This window comes from Egretta garzetta, unplaced genomic scaffold, assembly GCF_000687185.1.
Source record: "Egretta garzetta isolate BGI_Z169 unplaced genomic scaffold, ASM68718v1 scaffold118, whole genome shotgun sequence".
NCBI lineage: Eukaryota > Metazoa > Chordata > Aves > Pelecaniformes > Ardeidae > Egretta > Egretta garzetta.
The window spans coordinates 1819809-1842579 of record NW_009260484.1 but is presented as its reverse complement, the minus strand read 5'-3'; the positions used below and the strand labels follow the sequence as shown (position 1 = coordinate 1842579).

At 39.0% G+C, this 22771-nt stretch overlaps 1 protein-coding gene across 1 annotated transcript in view; it reads right to left on the bottom strand.

Moving 5' to 3' along the window:
* The window catches only part of PCNX2 (pecanex 2), a 154805-nt gene that overhangs the window by 114169 nt on the left and 17865 nt on the right, over window positions 1–22771 (bottom strand). The window contains exons 6-12 of the mRNA XM_009644174.2: window positions 21000–21147; window positions 20687–20832; window positions 19371–19464; window positions 5668–5803; window positions 2418–2560; window positions 943–1096; window positions 816–848 (exon numbers count right to left, since the gene is read on the bottom strand). Coding sequence (XP_009642469.1) covers window positions 816–848; window positions 943–1096; window positions 2418–2560; window positions 5668–5803; window positions 19371–19464; window positions 20687–20832; window positions 21000–21147 — 854 coding nt within the window. The remainder of the gene's footprint in view (window positions 1–815; window positions 849–942; window positions 1097–2417; window positions 2561–5667; window positions 5804–19370; window positions 19465–20686; window positions 20833–20999; window positions 21148–22771) is intronic.

The following is a 22771-nucleotide window of genomic DNA, read 5'->3' as shown; positions in this document are numbered from 1 at the left end:
GAAATGTGAGCAACTAAGCAGCCAGTGTAAAAGCAAGCAAGGGACCTCGTGACCATTCAAATGTCTTCCAAGATCCACAAATCAAAAATGCTGAGACAGGTGGAGGGGTCAGGTCACAGTTGTAGGATGATGCTCCTAAACCAGTCCTATAATGAGGACAGACTTGGGTAAGGAACGGTTTCCTTGCAAGGTGGCTGTCACTATCAGAGTTCAGTTTCTCGTATATACTCAAAATAACAACCAGCGAAGACCTTTACAGCTTGTGTTCACCCACAGATTTGGCCATTTCTTCAGGACACAAGCAGAGAATCTGTGACCATATTACAACAAAGGGAAAACACCTGTGCCATTTGATGAGCTCATAATACTATTGAGAAATACATCTGCAAAAAAAAAAAATATCAGTCCCCAATCTCAAAAAAAAAAAAAAAAAAAAAAAGACTTAAAGCCCCAACTGACCAATGACTGAGGTGCTAATCTGGAACTTCTGCTGTTTTCAGTCACTGTTTCTAGAAAGCAAAAGTTTGTCTGATGCCACAGGATCGAATATCAGCAAACTAGTCCACATGCATTTGTTTTTACTGCATATTTTAGCTTAAAGAAAAAACACTTTTCTAAAAGCAGTGATCTATTCAAATAGCCTAAAATTAATTAAACACAGTACAAAGTCTCAAAATCACAGACATCTTGCTCGTTTTCATAAATCACTTAGAACAGCAAACTACTTATACCTGTGTTTCACTGAACAGCCAACTGTTTCACAGTACACAAATGATAATAAAGGAGAAAGACTTGTTATACTGGCTGAGACTTACATGTATTGGCGAAGCAGGATCAGGCTGAACACTCTAAAAACAAAACAGAAAAAAGTTTGCTTACAGGATTTTGTCTTCATAGAAGTTAGAAGAGAATTCAGAAATTGGATATAAACTTGTGTCCTACCTTTAGGAGAGAATACTGGCAGCTGGCCATCACAAGACAGAACAACAGAACCCAAATGTCTTTACAAAAGCCTTGATTCAGAGTCAGGAATCCAAGAAGTGAAACGAGAACTACTAGAAGGACAGCAAATACATTCTCCTTTATGTCTTCTGTCCTATGTGAATAAAAGTGTTGAGAGGTACAAATATTTCTATACAACCATTAGAGCAAGGCAGGTCCGTTTCCAGCTGGTGTGAACTGTCAGTGCTGGAGCTACCAGTATTTACAGAATCTGAGGTTTTGCTCCCAAAACTACATTTCCATGTTCAATGGTAGTTCACCCCCGTGCCAAAGACCTTATCCACTGTGATAGATAAAATGTATAGAAAAAAGGCATACGCACTGAAGTCCAGCCCCCTCCAACCTCACTTCCCCAATAAAATTCCACAGTGGAGCTGATTTGAATGTAGGCACATGTATGTTTATTTAAAAAAAAAGAAAAAAAAAAACAAACCCACACCAAAACAAACCCCCCAAATACTTAAAATAAATAATGCATTAATTTAATGAAAAATATACTATACATCTGAGAACAAAGAATTAGATGAAAAACCAAATTTGCATCTGATGTTTTATTTGTTTTATCTGTTCTATTAGAACATGGAAACTGAGATAAAAAACCAATGTGAATATTCAGGCTGTAACAAAAGAGTTTATCAGCAGATGCTTTCCATGCAATTGAAACACAGAGAAAAGACACCACAGATAAGTATCTGCACTGGACCTAAGTTGCCCAACTACATAGCCTGATTTCTGCAGCACGTAAAACTGCCATCTGAAATCTCTGTTGTGAAGCCCATATTAACATATATGGCATAGCACCCACCCAAAGGTAGAGACAGGAGAGCCAGCAGCCATGAGGTATGTAGGCTAACATGCCTGAAGCTCCTAGTAGTCCAACAGATCTGAAGAGTCAATGCCATATGAAACTAAGGGACTAGAAAAAGGAGAGATGCCAAGACAAGAAATCTTCTCTAAACAAATAAAACTGAACTGGAACAGAGGGAGCAGCTGAAAGATCCCCTCCTGAATATTCACTCTATAATGTTGTTGTCATTTTCTTTAAGATTGGAGTACTTGGCTTACAACATCCTGGAACCCTTCCACCCTTGTATTTTTGAACAAAACACTGATTTTCTCATCAGAAAGCTCAGAACCATTGGATCCAACAGCGGAGAGTCAAATTAAAGACTATTCCACAGCCTTGATGCTCACATGAATCAAAGTCTCTCCTTGAAGACAAACGGTAATGACAACCACCAAACATAACTGAAGAAAAACATTTTCTTCTACTTAAAGTAAACAAGGATCTATCTACTCAACTAAGATGCTAATACAATGCTTATTTTTTCCTTCTCTAGTCAGCTGCATTGCTCTATACATGTGGATCCACACACTGTACCACTACACAGAGTTGCATTTTAAAAAAAGCTTACCTGTCCAACAATGCCAATAAGGTAAGCCGATCATACCAGACTTTAATCCATTTGCCAGGAAATATAATAAATCTGTAAAACTGCCTGTTCAGTTTCCGCTGTGCCGAAGAACATGAAGAATCCTCAGGATCCTGGCTGGGTTGCTTTAAAAAAAAAAAAGGAAATACACAAAACACACTTTCACATTGCCATGTCTGCCAGCAAAACAGGTGTTTAAAAGGCCAAACCTACATGAAGTTTCAAATTATATTTTTTTTTCCTAAAAGGGGAACATATTTTCTTCATTTTAAATTAGAAACAAAGATACCACACCAGCTTAATTATTGCAGATGGACAGAAGCTGTACCAATTGTGGAGCTCAACAGTGATAATATGCTTTAAACATAAAAATCATTATTTTTTAATTAATATTTTAGTCCCAATCCACTTCTTATCTCAAGTTTCTTTCTGAAGATTTTTCCATGTGTCAGGCTAATTACAGCACAACACAAACCCACACATGATAGAACAAATCCTTGTTTTTAACCAAAAAAATCAAGTAGGTTTTAAGGCCTAGAGACATGACTTATCAACTCTCCTTCCAGAACACAGCTTTGTTTATCTTTCCTGAGATGCTTCTAATACCACATCAGGTGTGCATCCTCAAGAACAGCAAGAGGAGAAAAAAACTGCAAACAAGCACAAGCAGCGTAAACATCACTAGTTTAAGAGTCTCTAATCTTACCATCACAGTCATAAATCCTTCCTTTTGATAATTGCTTTCGTCAGATTTTAAGGCCTTTTCTTCTTGCCTGTGTTTGAACTACAGCATTTCAGTTCTCCTCCAACTCTACACCTGCACTCCTTCACCAACACTTGCGGAGAAGGAAGCTTATCTACAGACCATCAGCCAAAGTCTGCAAAGCTACACAACAAAACAAAAAAACCTCTGCAAAGTAGTGATTTCTTTCCAAAGTACACCCATAATTGATTTTATTTTTTTCCCCCCACCCATAACCATTTATTTTTCTTTCAAGAAGAATGTGTCTGAGATTTCTAATCAGTGTAAAGCCTAGTCGTTTTCAACACCCTTCTACCCCCCATTGTTAAAGATAATTAATGAACATTAGATAATATATCTATCTACTATGGAACTCTAGGCAACATTTACATTAGATTTATTTGTGTTAGATTAACTTCCCTAATCAGAGAAGGGTTTTTCTGCATAAAATAATTGATCACCTTCATGAATTGTAACTGTTACAAAACCACAGATTTTTAAACAACCTGTCCACCTGCACAAAGGAATTGTTAAAATTTTCTCTCAGATTATTGGAATAATTTCTAATCTTCACTTTCCAGGAAAAGGAATTTTACACATAATTTACACGTGACTGTATTGCTGCATGTCAGCTGGGAACCAACTCATTCATATTCTCAGTCTGCTGGCAAACATGAGGTAAAACAGGCTAGCTTAATCTTTGGAAAAAGAAAATGTGTTTATGCATTTTATCTCATGCCTCCAATTGACGAGAAGCGTACAGCCACACGGTGCTGGGTAGCTCAGCCGCTATCAGCGCAGGACAGTAACTCACTCATCTTTCTGAGCGTTCAGCCATGCCAGGGAATGCCAGACTGTTTGGCATTCTTTCATTTATTACGAATTTTAAGTAATTTAAAAGCTGTGAGGCTGACTGCAATCCTTTCACCAAGCTGATTTTAAAATCTAAACGTAGTTTAGGTACTCCAAATTTTAATATTTCTATTACCACGTTAAAAAGTCACTTAATTATGGTGTTGGGGCATTTTCAAAGAAAAAATATAGTTTAAAATATTACAGTTGCTAATACTGGCACAGTTTTGCTTCTCTTGGGTCCTATTTCCCAACGAAAGTAACGTGAAACTCAATCAACTGCAATCATTAACTTCACTCATCTACTCTAGATTGCTCACTATAACTAAATTAAAAAAAAAAAAAAATCAAAATGGTGGCAAAGAGTCTATTAAAAACACCTGAGGTTCTAATTGTTCGGTCCTCAGAACAGCTTAACCCGTATTTAACTGCATGCGTAAGTGAACATTTTGGCTCCTGAGGAACTGTAATGTTTGGATGAAGTCCATTACATGAGGCTTGTAGTACTTGGGCTGAAGTCAGATTTTGGATCTGCATTTGGGAAACTCTCTGACCAGCCCTAAGTAAGTCACTAAGTCTAATTATGTCTCCTATCAAAAAAGGGCTTATAAAAATTCACTTCATAAATTTATATGGTGTCAGAGACAGCCTGAAAGCCTAGCTTCATTGGAACCAATGACAAAAGTTTTCCTGACTTACACAGGCTCAGAAATTCATGTTTAATAAAAAAAAAATTCAGAAACCAGGAAGTTCTGAAATTATTGCCTGGCCTTGTTACAAACTTGCTATGTGATCTTGAGCAATATGTCTTACTACTTAATGATGCAGTTTTCTGGGGGGTGGGGGGAAGACATGACAATTGTTCTCTAGTTTACAGGCAGTTTACAAGACTATAAATATCTGGAAAACATCTGATCCTTTAGATGGAAGTCTCTGTCAAAATCTGAAATACACAATTCAGGACAATCTAAAATAGGTCCTTTATACAAGTTGCTTCTAGCTTTAAGTTCCTGTGCAAAATCTAAGATGAAAGATAATTAACTGGCATTTTAAGATTATTCATAAATATCAAACTAGAATTTGCCATGTAAGAAAAGAGAAGGTTAAAGTTATTATAAAAGGAACTGTAAAAACAGACTACAGCCTTAAGCCATTGGTCACAGACCTCAAACACTGTAAAGTTCAAATATGTCCACATACAAACTGAACTCTTGAGAGCCTTTTTCTTTTACCAGCTGCACTGAGGAGGTGGCTTTGACATTCCACAACAGACATCCAGAAGTCTGGTTGCACGATTCAGAAAAGTGAAATCAGACATGAGGTTTTAGGACAGTAATGAATCTGGAATAAACGCTCATACTATTAAGTGTCCTCTTTCTTTCAAATGAAATAAGACTGAAGATAGAAGATCAACTTTTTAGGTGATGGAGTCTTTAAGTGCTCCCCTAGGACACTACTCTGTGTCAGTAGAAAGCAGCTGAATTGCATCCATCAGCATAAAATACATCTTCTCCCACATGAGCAATACCAGGCAAAGTAGTATAGAAAAATCAACAAAACTGTCTCAGGAACAAGTCTGCATCATTTGTTTATAAAGCAGTTTATCAAAATGTTAGAAACTGAGATATTACAATGTACCCGTGGGCTTTCTGAAAGGGTCCTTCGTGCCACCATCAGTAGGAGCTGCTGCTGAAGTGCGCTTGCTGCTTGATCCCCAGAAGATGGTTCTTGGCTCTCTGAAGTGGTAGTACTAGAGGAGCTGAACTGTATTTCACTGTGCACAAAGGGGAGAAAGGAGAGAGACTGTTTTAAGAAGCAGCATTTTCCTAGTATTTCTGAAACGTTACAGGAGGAAGCCTGTAATTACATTACTGGTTGGCTCACAGGACATACAGTCTTCCACCTCCATACCTGAAATCTAGCCCAGGTCCACAAAGCAGTTAATACCCAAATTGAGATACACATGTTCTGCTACATCCATCACACAGAAACAGATACTTCTATATAATGATTTTTCTCGTCCTGAGATGAACGCTTACAATGAGTCACACTTCAGAAGTGGCTTTTTCTGTCCACTAACAAGAATTCAGGTCAAGAGCCGCAGAGCAAAACTGCAGGGTAGCTACTGCAGAGATTCTGGATTAGCTTTCAAACAAGCTAGTCTGGCCTCACCTGCACTGAATTCAGTAAGCACTAATTTACCCAACTGAGAATTCAGGCTACAAGAACTTCCTTCTGCTCTGGCAAGATGACAATACATGAGCTAATTCACATAATGGTAGCTCAGATAACCCCTGTACTGAGCGTAAACTCACCCTGGAAGGGCCCTGAGCAAGATGCTATTTCTGCGCCCCCCCCCGTGTTTACTGCTTTAAGTTGTAGATACAGCACTTGATACAATTTATTTGAGAAAGTCTTCTGCACTTACAGCAGCGATACCTATTGGGTTGCAGAAATGGTGTTACCATGACATGACAGACTGGGTCTCAGCAAGAACTATACTGAAATGTTACTTGGGTAAAAGAACTATTTTGAATACTTCTTGCTTATTATCTTCCAAATGGGGTTTACACATCAGGCGCCCTGCTCTGAGCTCATTAACCCCTGCCTCTGGATGCCTGACTTGGGCTCTTATTACTTTCATTTCTTCATGAGGTGAAAGCACCTCAGTCCTCATGCAAGATAGTCAGTACCTATTGTTCCTATTTTCCATAAAGGAAAGACAAGCAGGAAGAAACTAGAGCAATTTGCCTACAGTCAGCCAGGAAGCCTGTGGCAGGGCAAAGAATAACACTCTCATCTTGCATACCCTATGCTTGTCCCCAAGCCACCTTGTTAATTTTAGTTAACCTTCCTCGCCTTTGGGTGCCAGTTCCCAAAGCCTGTCATGTAACACTTGTTAAGCTCAACAAAAGGGGCTTTAAGATTGCAGCTGTGTAACTGGCTGTTAACTTCAGCTGCAGTGGCTAACGCTGTGCTGGGATAAGGTTCAATGTCTGGATTACTTAGAAGCAGGGCTGAAGAGTCACACCAACAGCTTGAAAGGCACACACTCTCTCCTTCACCCCTCCAGGACTTGCTAGCTCTGCCTGAACCAACAGGAACACCAGCAGCCTCAGGATGTCACCACAGGTCTCTGAGCCAGGTAGTTTGGTTTTTTTCAAAGCCTTGCTTGCCATCAAGCTTGGATCCCAGACCCGATATTCAGAGCCATCAGCTGAGTAGAAATGAGATCACACCGTGTTCCTGACCCTGATGGCTTCCCCTGCACTCTCCACTCCTCCTGCTACAGGCAGAAGCATGATCTGCTCCACAGAGTCAGGACAACTGTCATGTTCCCTTTGGACAGCACTAGGAAATGAGGACTTGGTCCAACACACCCACTTGACCATCCCAGCCTCAAGGCAGCACTCCATAAGAATGTATCTCCTTTGTGGGTCTTGTTTAGCACCTCATCAGCAGTCAATAACAAAAGAGTACAGAAGGGATGGGAACTGATCCAAGATCCTGGATCACAACCAAAAGATTTAGGGAGCAAGAAAGGGGAGGAAGCCTAGAGGCATGCCTCCCAGAAGGAAGATTCCCACAGATATGGACTACATGGGACAGCCATGCCTTTTGCATATTTTGAAGTGCCCTACTCAAGGGCAACTTTGTCCAGCTTGAAGGGAAGCAATGGATTTTTTTTGTTTGTTTCCTCAGCATGATCTGTCCTGTTCCTTGTCATTGTGGGTGCAACCCTGGGACTCCCTGTTCACAGGAGGAAAAAGGCAAGCATAGCCCAGGTTATGCAGGAACACTACCCTGGGAATTTCTGCCCAAAAGGCCACCCAACAAAACAGCAGGGGAATAGAACAGTAGCTGCTCATGCCTTTCTAAATGAAGAGTTAATCTCCAATAACTTCCCACGTCTTTAGCTGTCTTTCTACAAAAGCCAAGCAGAATCAAGAGTATTTCTAGATCAGACCATGTCTTTTGTCCCATGTTTACCAAGAATGGAAATGGCAGAGGACGGATAGAAAGGCCAAGACATTCCCCTGGTACTCTGCTCTATCAGTTCTCAGAAATCACACTTCTTTTACTCGTAAGACTTCTTCCAAGAATAAACTTAAGAGATCAAATCATCTCCCCCTAGAGTTGAAGATAACCAAAAAGCCAAGAGATCCCATAGTCTGTTTTCTGTTTACAGAAAAAATTCATAGCTCCACCTATCAGCAACCAGCAGAAGAGTCCACAAGCAGCTGGGACTGTGGGAAAAAGTCGGAAACTTCATAGGCCTGAAAAGGCAATTAGGGCAGAGAAGTTGGGAAAGCAGAGCTAGCAAAGCAACAATTCCAAAATCAGAACCTGTCATCTGGCCGTCATCTGCCTCCTATGCCTTTTATTCATCAGCCTCATCTCTCTGTATCTTCTTACTTTTTTCTCATCTTCCATTCCCCTCAGCTCCTGTTTGCTGTTTTTTTCACCCTTATCCCTATTTTCCACAGAGACTCCTCCTGACATTAACTTGCTACCCCCCTGATGCTGAATTGCTTGCACAGCTGCTTAGAAGCTGTACGTCTCATCTGATGACATCATTATCACACTGACAGCAAATACCAGTAAGAAATGTGATGGTGGTGTTTGTGTTTTGTGGGCCTATAAAATAGATTCCATAAATTTATTACCATATATAAATAAGAGCAAACACTCTAATCATAAAATCATTATAGCAGAGCTGATCACAGTGGAATATGGAATCTTGCTCAACAGAAAATCTGTTCATTTGCAGAATCAAATTAATGTTATCAAGATCTACTACAGTAAACTGCACTGCTAATGTAAGCAAAGGTATAATTGAACTAAATTTTGAATAATAAATTATTAACTAAAAATATCTTTGGCAAACATACAACCTATGCAGATCAAATGCAAAAGCTACATAGCACCCTCTACTGATAACTGGCTATAAAGTGAGGAATTTTCTTCTGGCTCATAGTTCAGTTTTGTAAGAACACTGAGTAAACGTAAGCTAGTTGAGCAATCATATAACACTGATAATGTTTCCATATAACCACATAGCACTGGAAAAAATCTTCCTTCTCCCTCTCCGATTACTGTGACAGTTGCCTTGTTCCACTGACAATTTGGCCCAAGACATTCAAATATAAGCCAGCCTAAGTCATTCCCTTTGTTAAGGATTAGCTAGTCTTGAGTCTGAACACCTCTCAAGGTAAGCTTGTTATACAGGCACACCACAAAGAATTCCCTGTTAATTAAGTTGTTTTGAAGATCTTGGCTAAATTTCATTTTAACCTGAATATAGAAGAAAGGACAAGGAACCTTGTAACCAGCATCACAACAGTGACAATAACAAAGCACCTTCCTCTTGCTTCCTCACGTGCTTCAAATGAGAAAGATCCCACTAGACTGCTTCAGACAGCTGTCTGGGTTGCTACAAAGCTTAACAGTATATAACAAATATCCACAGCAATAATAAATAATACAGCTGAAAGCTATTTGTAATACTCACTAAAACACCACTCTAAGTCAAAGCAGCTATGGCTGTGACATTTGAAGAAGAGCCAGAGCGAAGCTCAGAGTTGAGAATCTCCCTTCTGCACATCCAACGAGCAATCACTTCCGCAGCAGTGGTCTGAGGTACATTCAAAGTACTTGCCGAACTGAGACCTGAGCGATCCCAGTCGTACAGAAGCCAGCTAGTGCTAACGACATAGCACAAACTCCAAGCACTCTTATTTTCGTGCCCTTTCAAAACGGTCAGTTTGTGGTACGAGCACAGGTGTCTGAACTGACGCTGAAAGCACTGGATCAACAGCAGCCCATAGCTCACCAGGGTGCCTCCATTACTCAATGTTGTTGCTGATGTCTTCCTACCACCACCTCAGCAGCTTTGCTCCTTCTCTCCTAAAATGGCCTCCCTGCCATTTCACGTCCCAATCACTTTTATACCTCATCACACAGGCCTCTCGCTATGTCGCTACTCATTGCTCATGAGGTCTCCACTACAAAGCTGCCAGCACTAATCTGACCAGAGTATTGCACAATTTAGGACTGAGATTAAATACACTAGCTGTGGTTATTGCTTTTCTTTTTAGAGTTCCCAATTGTGCTACCAAGTAATAAGAATTAAATTTAAAAGCAACTTAAAGCATATAAGGAAACTGAAATATGCAAAAGCAATAGCCACATTAAGACTGGATAATTACGTGACAAACATGACCATAGCAAATGTGGAAAAAAAAATGAACAGGAGGAAGCAATCTTCATTTTTTTTTTTGTAAGAAATTAATACTTTCAAAAACAATACAAGTAATTCAGAATGCATATTTTAACTTTCTGTAGTGGTTACGTCTGAGGCGAGCTTAGGCTAAAGATGAAGACTCTTACATCTCTCACATTTTGCTACTCATGCAACAGGATCTGGGGAGGGGCTTTGCCATGTTTTAACTAGCAATAACACTACCCCTAATGATAATAAGATACAACACCCAAGTTTACAGAATGGGAAAGCTGGATGTACTGATAGACAGAAAAGGGTGTAAGATCACTATTAACGTTTTGCAATAGACTACAGAAAGAATAGTGGTACATATTAAGTCAGGAACTACATATTGGCCTTGAAAGGCCTTGTAAAGCATGTTAGCAGTAGTGTTGTGGGCAATATGAAGGCAGGATGTTATGAACGCCCTCTTGCTCAGGTATAAGAATGGGATCCACTCAGTACACTCTTACTTCTCAATATTCAGATTTTTTTTTTATTTTGATAACAAGCATGTAAATTGATAATTTGTAAGCCTATTACATTTCAGAGCAAAGATAAATGTACTAACAACTTTAAAAACAAACAGCATGTAGTAGCTAATAAACTAGGTGATGCATTTTGAGAAGATGCAGCTTTACTGGAATTAATGCATTAATAGCACCCACGGTTCCATTATCTCCAGAGTCTTTTAAAACATCCCTTTTAGCTCTCCTTACGAAAGGGGGTGGGGAGGGAAGAGAAGCCAGTCCCAGGAGCTGAAGGACTACTGAAGCCCCTAGTCCTGAGCAGGATTTTGCTGCCATCATGTGGCAGCATGGCCCCCTCCAAGCTCCCAGTCTCATTCTGTTGAAAACGCTCTCTTCCCTACTCTGTTTTCACAGAATGAAAAAGGGGCTAAAAAACACTGCAAATACAGAAAAGGATTTTAACTGGCCAAGCTAACACGAGGTTTTCCTCCTATCCCTAGCAAGCCAGCAGGAAAATGCTATTGAGTTTGTAAAGGGTACTTTTCAGAAAAATCCATGGCTTCACTATAATTCAAATATTACCATTTTCAGCGCGGACATTCACACACCACGCTCATTTATGTGTTCAAGCAGCACTATGCTCAGGTGACCAGCTCATCTGAAATCACTGAATCCCGAAAGGAACTACAGGATATTTGTGGCATCCATTTCAGAATGTGCTCAGCTACAGAACTGCACAACCTGCCAAGCAGCTTTAAGAAATCTTTAAAGAGTCAGCAGCCTATTACTAGAGCAGTGGGTGTTTGTTATTTGGGTCACCTTGCTGAGAAATATAAAGATGCTTTAGTGATACAGTATTTTGTCTTTCTAAAATGGCATTTTGAAACACTAAAAATAAAAAAAAAATCTTATACATCTTCCTCCTACAAGGAATAAACCTCAAAGGTTCAGGGAATTTTGCAGCAATGAACATACTAAAGTATTAATGGATTTATACGAGAGACATACAGCCCCACTAAGGCATTCAGATAGATACTTTCATGTAGTATAATGCACTCAAGCAGCTTATTCAGGGATGTGAATGTAAATCAAATAAGTTAACTCACTGATTTGAAGTTATCTTTTTTTGCCCAGGGCCAGAAACACTAGCACTCTGCCGCTTTACTGCCAGGTAACTTAAATTATTTTCTTAGTACTTGTTAGTCACTATTTTGCTGCAACCACTTCTTTTTAACCCCACTGTTGCTGAAAAAAATATTCTGAAAACAAACAGGAAAATTTAAGCAAAAATTTTTTTTCTTAATGGAGTTCTCTGTCTGTAGACTCAAACTATAATATAGGTCTTAGAAGCCGGCTTTAGTGTCAGAGCCTTATCTAAAAAAGTGAGGAGTTTAGAGGACCAACTGTTCAGACAGAACATGCAAAGTGCAATATGAATGCATGAATTGTACCGATATGGATTAATCACGTGTAATAATAAAACATACATAAATACAATTATATACATACACAAAATATTATTTTAATAATTATATACCTACATTTTAAAAGATACATGATAAAGAAAGCAGGAGAAGGCTTAAACTAGAATTTTTTTTTTTTTTAAAGGTGTATAGCAAGTTAGGTGTATACATACAATCGATTTCAAGTGAAAGCCCAATTGTCACTTCGGCAGGAAGGAGAATCTGCAGCTAAGACAGAAAGATGGTTTTGTTGTTTGTTTGTTTTTTTTTTTTCCTCGGGGCTGGGCAATCATTCATTATGCTCCAGTTCTCAAATATTTCAACTGCATGCATACATCCATTTCTGTGGCCTATCTTGCATATTTATTTTAAACTCCAGCTTCTATTACACATATGCAGCACAGTAGCCTCCTGGTGCAGTTTATGGCTACTGCTGACCGTTGCCAGACACATGAAGTGATAAACTGCAGCAAGAGGTCCAGCACTTAGACCTACAAAGAATGAATCAAATGCTTTCACATCACAAAGCTGAGTCGCTGTGGGTAAAAACTTGGGTTGTTCTGAAGACACACCAACTCTACCTCTTTAAAATCAATATATGTGGGCAATGACACCATCCTGAATAGAACTGGGCATTTCAATATGGTTTTCTTCTCAGGAGTTTAACACAAACCCAGAGTATTTCTTGAAAGAAATATAAATGGCCAAATGCTTCCACAGCTTGTGTGGGCACAACTCCAGCTGGCTTTAGAAGCTCTAATACTTGATTTGAGACACAGAATTGGCCTATCCTCAAAAAGTAGCCCTTAGCTTTTTTTCTACTTCAGAAAAAACCTCCACAGAAAACATTCTTCCTTGGAGCTACACATCTGTTTTTCAGCTAACACAGAGAGCATTCCTGGGTTGGTATGGACATACCCACATCAGGATTTTGTGAGCGGACCACCTTCTGTATTTTTGGAAGCGTAGTTAACTGTAGCACATATGTGTCTGCACACCCCTCAAAGAAAGCTCTGTGCTTTAGATAGAAAAAATTGCAAGGATACAGAGAAGAGTGCTCAAACACCCATAAATACTACTGGGTATCTAGAATGACTCTACATTGGCATGCTCTACAGGGATCTTTAATGATCTGTTCTCATCTCAGATCTGAATACCTACGAACATGTCAGAGATGGACTGCAATGTACCTGAGCGAAACAGCATGAGAAAAATACAAAACATTTTTTGGAAATAAATCCAGCCCTTCTTGAAATTAAATTTGTTCTCATTAGCTAGCAAAATGCTATGCTGAAATAAAAATCATGGTGATAGATCATCAGTAAAACTTATGGAGGAAAACATCTGAGTTTCACAGTGCTATCATGCTATCATGCCTGTGAACTGCTTCAGGCAATACCATGGAAGTTTTGGATAGTTTATTCCTGATTGGGAAGATTTGCAAAGTTATGTGAAGGAGAAAAGCAGAGATAACAAATAATCTGAATGCATAATCATTAGAGCATTTCACCGATTATCACATGAATATAGCCAGTTAAATAACAACTTTACACCTAGCAGTATTATATTTCGATAGTGGATGTTGTGTTCAGGGTTTCTCCAAACACTATTCCTTTCATTACACTAAGAACACAAATTTTACACATGGTAAAGATTTAGAACACATTTTGGGTAGGAGCAAAACTACACAGAAAATATCAAAATAGTAAAGTGTGTTACATTAGTGCCCTTAAGTTTATTGTAAGCTTGCTTTTCCTGTCTTTCACAATATTAAGTGGAGGAAGCAGATACAGGCTATACATTCAGGCAGTGTATTATTTTACTACTTGATACCTGAGAAAAGAAACTGCAACAGTTTGCATTAGTTGAACAGAGTTTTTCATAGATGTGAAACCAGGAAGGACATCATGTCTACAGATCAACCTCTTATATTCAAGTAACTTAGAAAGACAGAGCAGTATTTTATACACATGTTGGGGACAGCTACATTACCCAGAGGTATCAAATACTGACATGTTTTTCTTCAATACGTATGTACACACACACTGAAGGTGCTCAACCTTCTAAACAAGAGCCCGTGTATGCAAACAAAGCACATTTAGAAAAGTAGTTAAACATTTTAAAATATATTAGCTTGTACAGCAAGTATGAACAGAATATACGATTGCTGTTTAATTTATATATTGGTATTGATATATGCTTTACTGCCTTATTAGCCTCTGTACTGGGGACAGATCATGCAACTCATGCAAAAATCATTAATTCTACTATTATAACTATTTCAATTTTAGGGGTTTATGCTTTCACTGATATTTATGAGCCACTTTACATGCAATGCCTAGATAACATGATAGCTCACATTTATCTTTTTGACTGCTTATGAAAACTGACTCAGTTGTTTAATTACAAGAGACATTCAAGGTAATTAAAGAAATTCCTGGGAAAACATCTGCTTTCTGTCACAGAGTGGCAGACAGAAAAGGTGTGTCAGAGTGACACCTCTTTATTCCTAAGATATTAATTAATTCCAGCTTACTTCTTCTGACCCCAGAAAAGAGCTATACACCTCTAACAATGCTTTAATGTATACATTCTTTCAGCTCATTTTTTTAAGGATGCATTCTTGTTAATGACTGTGGTTTTTACTTTGTATCGCCAATCTAATTGGAGGAATTTTAAGTTGAAATTGTAACTGTTCTGTACAGATAAGGTGTAAACCTAGTGGCCATATGGTGTGAAGTCAACTAATAATGAAAAAGGCAGTTCTTGCTTATACCAGGTACCAGTTTTACACAAATGTGAACTTTCTCATCCTTATCTGCCTTCTCAGAAGCTAAGCACATAATCAAAATATACAACATAGAAACATTAAGGGCTCACTGTAAGAGAGACAAAGGCTGGTAAAGAACTTAATGCAATGGGGCAGAAGAATGGTTTTCAATTTCTCACTCCAAAACAGATTCAAGTGGTCTTTCTGTACCTAGTTTCTAACATAACCCATGAGCTGAGAATACAGTTTACACTCTGTATTGTCAAAGCCTGTTGCAAAGCAATTTATGGCTAGAGGTGAAGTTGGCAAGGTAATGGGAGCATCACATTTAGAGGCAATTAGCTCAGCAGGTAACCCATTCCACAGAGACCACTGGTAAGAGGTGTTGCTGGCAAGATAACAGACAAAAGCAGGACCAGGGTAATTACACGGACATTAATTGGGGAATTGATTAGCTACCTGCCAATGTTTAAATGACTTACCAAACTCAGTAACAAGAATCACCTGCCAAAGTGAGGGTTAAGCTGGGAAAGGAATTCTCTTTTTTTGGTGATCACTACAACATAAAAACCTCCTTTAAATTTAACGTGGCTAACTTAAATTTTCTAATTTTAAAAGTTGGGCTGCTGAAACAATGAGAGACAAATATGGAGACAATCTGAAACAATTCTAATTCTCAGTAACGTTTGGCAGATTTAAGGGATAATTTTAGAAATTATTAATAAGACTGTTTATGCTACATTTAAGAAGCTCTGAAAATTTCCAGGACAAGGACTGCAGGTACAGGTAATATCTTTTATTATGACAACTACTGTAGTTGAAAATGCAAACAATAAAACTATAAAAAAAAAGAAAAATTAGAATCTGGTGGAATATATATTAACACCGATAAACTGGAGAATACACCAAAGTTCATCTTGCAACACTGCAGACCCAAAAAGAGGTGATGGACCACTGATATTTGACAAGACAAAGTGTAAGTCCCTCAAACAGTATTGCTTCCAATGTCAAGGAGCCTCTGAAGGAAGCACAGACCCCTTCAGACTTGGACATCTGCTTTCTCTGAACAGCAGTAGATTACAATGTGCTACCTACCCCTCCACAATCAAAGGAAGAACAGGAAGCACGCAAAAGCTAACAACAACAAAAAAACCCAAACAACAAAAAAACCCCAAACAAACCCTAACACAGCATCACTTCTGTGACAGAGAGACATTGTTAAGATTTTGCACTATTTGTGAGAAATGGGTTTCCGAAGCCATGCCAGTAAAGGTAAGATAAAATGTTTACAGCCCATAGAAAGACTACTTTAATTTCAGTTCCTAATAATCTGTTGTGAAATGCCAGACTGGTTAAGACTTTACTACCGAAGCAGACAATCATAGAACTCAAAAGACAGAAATAGCAAGTTATAATTTGAATTTAAGATCGTTAAACATTAGTCTGCCTCAAGGCTTTCTTTAATGGCTTCTTTTGAGTAATATTTAAATACCTTCTCGAGTTTTGCATAACTTAGTTAAAAGGTATTTACCTATGGCCAATTCATAAGGCAATTACATTATTCTTGACAAACCAGCCAGATTTCATACCCTCCCCAGTCAAAGTTCCTTCCCCCTTCATCAGCTGCAGTGTTACCCAGAAGCGCCAGAGCTCCTACCATGCCAGCGCCCCTGATGTGCTGCTTCTCCCAACAACATCCCCAAGACAAGAGGACTCTTGCCATGACCTGTCCTGGGCCAATTCCCCTCTTTGTAGAGGGTCACATCAGGGCACGGTTCTGTGCACATCCACATAGTTACTCCACTGGCCCAACCCAGTTTGACATTTTCCCTTTAGGAGCAGCTTAATCTTAACACTATAAAGCAAGCATGATTGGTGAAAATTGTTTTAAGAGCTTATACACATCTACAGCAGATGTATCTATTGTTACATATTATTGTATATATATATTGTACAAGCTTATCCTAGATTCTGAAATCTGGGCTCCCTGAGATCAAAACCTTACCCTCCTATTCAAGGAGGATGCCACCTGTTATGTCCAGGCATTGATTTTCTCATGCATCCTTTGACCTCATAAAAATCTAATTTGGATGGCTCATTAATGGATTCAGACACCAAGCCTAAAGCTGTTGTTTCTGCGCCATCTCAGGTACTCATGAAGAAGTTCTGTCAGAGTCATTGTCTTCTCCTTCATTAACTTTCTGATGGGCCAGGAGTTAAGTCAAGGACATCTCAGAGGTGCTTGCCATGTCTCTCTTCCAATATCCTTTCATAACAGCAGCATCTCCAGTTGGTATGGACTAATTGCACTATGAACATCTCTACCAGAAGAGGGCCCACACTCAAGGGAGTAATTTCTGTCAAGAGCTCTCCACAGACAGACATACAGAAGAGACTAACTGAAGCAATCACTGATTATGCCTCATGCTTTATTTTATTCTATTTCCCTTTTTCTTCATCAATAAAAAGATCATTAGTTAACAACTGTGATTATTTGACTTATCTTTAACCATGGATAAGAAATTAACCTGGCATAAGTAATGTGCAAGCTTGCAGGTGGGGACAGGGAAAAGGGAGGAGGAAAGATGCCTCATTCCTGAACTGTCTTTAATGTGGATTTGCCCCTGTTTTCTGTAGCATGTAAGTGTTCCATATCATCTAAATACAAAATTACTTGATGGTGAACACCTTGAAGAAAAAAACAAAACCCCTTTCCTTCCCATGCTACCCTTCAATCTATGCACAGATGGTAAGAACTGCCCACTGAACAAACAGCTCTAACTAAATTCTCTGGCCTAAACATATTACAGACTGCCCTTGCAAAAACCAACTTGAGCATACTTCATGCTTCATCGTCCTCTTTCCTTGTTTTTCATGTGGGCTTCTACTTTGTGCTTTCCTTCATACTGTTCTTGGAAAAGCTCTTGTGTTCTGTCTCCAAGCTGACTCCCATACAGAAACAGTTGTGGGAACCCACTTGTCTTTACTGATTTGTTCTGTTCCCCAGTCTGAACTGCCACTGCACTCCAAGATTTCCAGCAAAGGCGCTGACCTTTAGAAATTACATGCATGTAAATGGCTGCAAAGAACATATAAACTTGCTTATGTTAACAATGTTTAGCAGACCCCTTAAAAATAATTCACATCCATAGAGGTCTGCAAACCACTTAACATAGTACAGGAAGTCAGATATCATGTAAGCATCTATCAAAGACAGGTTCAGAAGGACTTCTTACATGAAAAGGAAGATTATTGTTCTTTTGACAAAAAACAGATTAACTGATAAACGTCAGGGGACAGTAAACTATTTCTGAATTTAGGACAGATTCTAGTTCATAGTTATATGATGGGGGAGGAGGGGAGTATTCTGGGCAAGGTGAAACAAAGAAGAGTTGCAAGACTTAAATAGCCCCAAAGTAAAATGCTTGATTTTTAAGTCAAAACTGAACTCTACCAGGTTGGGGTTTCTTATTTTGCTAAAGACAGAACATTTCTACTGTAGATGAACTCAAACTATTATTTTTTTTTAATCTTCACCCACTGACTATTAAAAGTATTATTCTCATTTCTCTCATAATAGCATTCTATCTAAAATGCTAACACTGTTCTTAACATGGTCCCAAGCTTTTCAGAAGTCTCCACTGAAAGCCAAACACTTGAAGAACAATATTTGCTGCTAACAATGGCTGTTCTCACCGCCTCACTCAACTTTTCCAAATGCTGTATAACAGCAAGAAAAACATAAAATTATTAAATAAAAAAAAAACCTTATGAATAGTTAAAATTCTTTTTACACATATGCTAACAACAGATCACATAGGATAATGTGGAAAACACAGTAATGAATATGGGATTTATGTGCGTCATTCCAAAAAGACCTTTGCAAAAAGAAAACTGTTCTGATACCTTTTCAGGGTAGCAAACTACCACTGGAGATTTCATGCCAGGTGAAAGGCTCTGCTCCGCAGGAAGCAGTGTCACTGATACCGACACAGCACTAAAAATCTACAAAGGCCCCAAAAGTCATGGGAAGCAAGCAAGATGATGTTTAGAGAATAGCTGGTAACAGTCCCACTTATTTTGTTTTATTTACAATCTTATTTGTAATCACCACACTTGACTTTGGCAATTCCCAGAAAGTAATGAAAGTACACTGGATAGTTCTTGTTTTCTTTTTCACTTTTCCTTATCAATATTCTTACAAAGCAGTGACTGTTACAGCACAAAACAAAAAAATGTATGCTTTGACATCTCTGCAAGAGGCACATTTATTCTCCAGTACACCTCTTCACATGCATCTTTCACAGCTACAATCAGTTTCATAGCTTCTAGCAATGAAAACTTTTTAACGTTTCTAAAAATAAGGGCTTACTTACTGAGCATTTGAAACACAATCACAATTTGATAGCTGATGTCGAAAGTTTCCTTCCTTCTGACAGCCAGCCTTTAAATAACAGGATCTAATTTCCCCTTTAGAAAATACAGAGGAAAAAAAATCAGGTTGGTGATGTGATCATTTGTTTTACACACAAAGTTTATAAAAAATACATTTTAGGTCAGGCACATTTTTATAAATACAGTTTTCAGTCTGTGCGCTAGGTTTATTTTAGACTTCAGAAAGCAAATTAACATCTGAACAACTGAAAACCTGACATAAATCAAAACATAGAAGTTACAGTGAAAATTTAAAAGGTATGTAAAGTAAATGCAAATCCCATTTATCAATATAATTTCAGTGTAAAATACAAGATCACCAGATTTTTTTCTTTCAGATCACAAAGGTGAGGTCAGGAGGTACAAAGCAGGGAAAAATTCTGCTAAACGTGTAGCCGCTGCTATTCCCTCCTTGCATATATAGCAAAAAGTGAAGGGTCACTGCTCATTGACCCCAAGGTCATGCCATCTGCCTGACTGGCAGCTGCTGCTCTTAGCCCCACAGCACACCAGGAGCTGCAGGACTGCAAACAGGGCCAGGAGGAACTGGCAGAAAACCAAAGCATCTCCAGGGTCACAAACACAGCTACCGTGAGCACTCGTTCCACGTCAGTTTTGAAGGCATCTTTAAGGGAAACGTGGCTTTTGGGACAGCTGCCTTTCAGAGGTGGGGATCAGTACCTCTCAGGGCACTACAGAGAGTTCAAACAAACCACCACCAAGTATATTACAGCTTCAGCCTCTAGGAACAGCTGCAGAGCAGCAGCATACCAAACACAGGCATGGGGCAAGACTAGGTCACTCACTGATACTCTTGAAGGGAGTAGCAGACCACAGCTCCAAAGCAAAGCAACCACCACGTTATCAGAGGGAGTTCAGCCTGAGCCAGCTGAATAACAAAACAGTAAAAAGGAGGAATGTTTTGCCCAGGCCAGTGCAAAACTCCTCACCAGGCAGAAAGTGCCACAGGTTGTTCTGCATCGACAGATGTAGTCTTCTGGCCTAGCCAGCATTTTTTGAGGATGATGTTTGGAAGATAAACTGCATGCACTGTGTAGGCTTCAGGTCTGTGATGGTTGCTGGATTTTGAAAGTCCTAGTTACTACTGATCCGGCTTTAAATCACTAAGCCCTTTTCTTTCATGCACACAGAAAAACATGCAATCGGTAACAGACAAGAGAAATATCCTTCTATGGCATCTAAAGTTTCTTTAGAAATTTCCTCACACATTTTAACTATTCCAACTACAGAAACTCACCATTTTCATCTATGAACACGTGCATTGCATCCACGGATAGCTCATCTTGCACAGATGCCTCAGGTCCACTTATTACTTGCAAGACAGAACTGTCTTGCTGAGAAGTTACCCGGTAGATTATCTGCCTTTGCCTGTTGCCCTGGTAACTTGACACAAAAATGTTTCAAAACTACTATGAGGAACTTTTTCTTGTTCTCAATAAAACAAAAAGAAAGAGAGGTTAATTAAAAGTTTATGTCATTTCTACTCAGTGAAACAAAACAGCTTACATCATATCTTTGAAGTACAAAATTGTAAAGTAAACTGGCCTTACAGTGCTGCAAATTTGGCAGACTCTGGTAGCACCGGACTAGTACTAGCACGATCTTGGCTTTGTACATCTGATCTTTCCTGTTTAGGAAGTTGTTCACAGTGCTTTTCTGTTCCCACCATTTCTTCTTTTCTCTCCGTCATCTGGCTATCTGGAAAACAGGGCAGTGAAGTGGAGCCACTCTCCGCAGATGACTGTCAAGTTTCGTTCATTAACTACTGAACAAGAGCATCTAAAAGAGAAAAGCTAAAACACTGCAGTAAGTCCTAGTTTTATGGAAAACATTAACATTACTTAAAACAATACAATCACAGAAATCTGGATGAGGAGGTACTCTGACTCGAGAAGGCTGCATGAATGGGTTGTTTCAAGAACAGGCTGTGTGAAGCAAAGGACAAACGAGAGAGAATTTCTGCTTTGCTTCTCCTATTGCTTCAGAGGGAAGCAATCTGTCCCTAACCTAGAATGGTAAGAGGCTGCTTCCCTGGGGGCCATAATTTGTTTCCAAGCTGTGTATACTGGCAGTGGAAAAGCAGCAGCACTGGCCCATTCCCCTTTTACAAAAGGGTAAGCAGCACCTTCAAAGGAAATAGATAAATAATCCCTTTTCCCCACTGGCCACACACCTGATGCAGGACAAAGGACAAACTGGCTAAACAATTTCACAGTAGATTTTCCTATGCTTGGAAAACACAGAACTACAGATTTTAAAATATACACAATGGACTTGTCCGATTTCTACTATTTGAATACTAATTTTAATACCAATTATATTTATATTACCTCTCTACACATGTGTCATTTACTTCTATATGTGTACAACTTTCAAGCAATATTCTCTTTTAGCTACTAATATTCATGTTGAATAGCAAAACATTTTGCAACTGTGCTTTGACTGTAAACTAAAAAAAATTATCTGTTTGGACTTTAAAGTGCAACTAAGACAGTGACTTCATCACCACCATATGCAGTCACACAATTAACTGCTTTACATGAAAAAAAAAATGGGTTTGTGGTGTTTGTTGGAGATGCTTCAGTGAGTCCAGTAGCTTCTTGCACTAAGCAAGGTGTATTAAAATGTACTTACCCAGACTTCTTGCAATACCTGCTGTTTAAACAGCCCCACAAAAAATTCCATTTGTTAAACCGTATTTCCTACCAATACAATTACCATCCTAACCTGCAGGAGTTTTTTTAAGGATAAAAGATTCAAGGCTTGTAGATAGACATAACTACTTTTATTAGGCCAACCGATATAATTGGAAAAAAGCAAACAAACTTCTGCATATGCAGACCTTTCCAATCACCTGTCTTGTTTTCCTCCAACTGTATCAGCTGATCTAATAACACCTTGCTTCTACAAACCTACCTACTTTCAGGAGTTAAGACATCTTTACACCAGTTTCAATTCACAGGACACACCCTTCTAATACCCTAAAGCCTCAGACACTCACACATAACTACATTTCACTGCAAACACTTCACATTTACTTTTGAGGGGGTGTCCAGGAAGTGCAAGAACAACTTTAATGGTACCACCATGTCTTGTCCCAGCAGGTCTCAGCCCTTAATGTAAAGCACAACAAGCAGCACCAAGCCTGAAGAGTCTCACTGGGGCCCCACACAGTCACCAGCCAGGGTACCAGAAGCGAGAGGGAATGGACAGCACAGATAAAGAAACTGTGTAACTCTTGCTTGCCACAGCAGCATTCCTGCAGCTTCCACAAGTAGGAAAGAGAAGAATCTCGCTACAACACTGCCAATGTTCTGAGTCT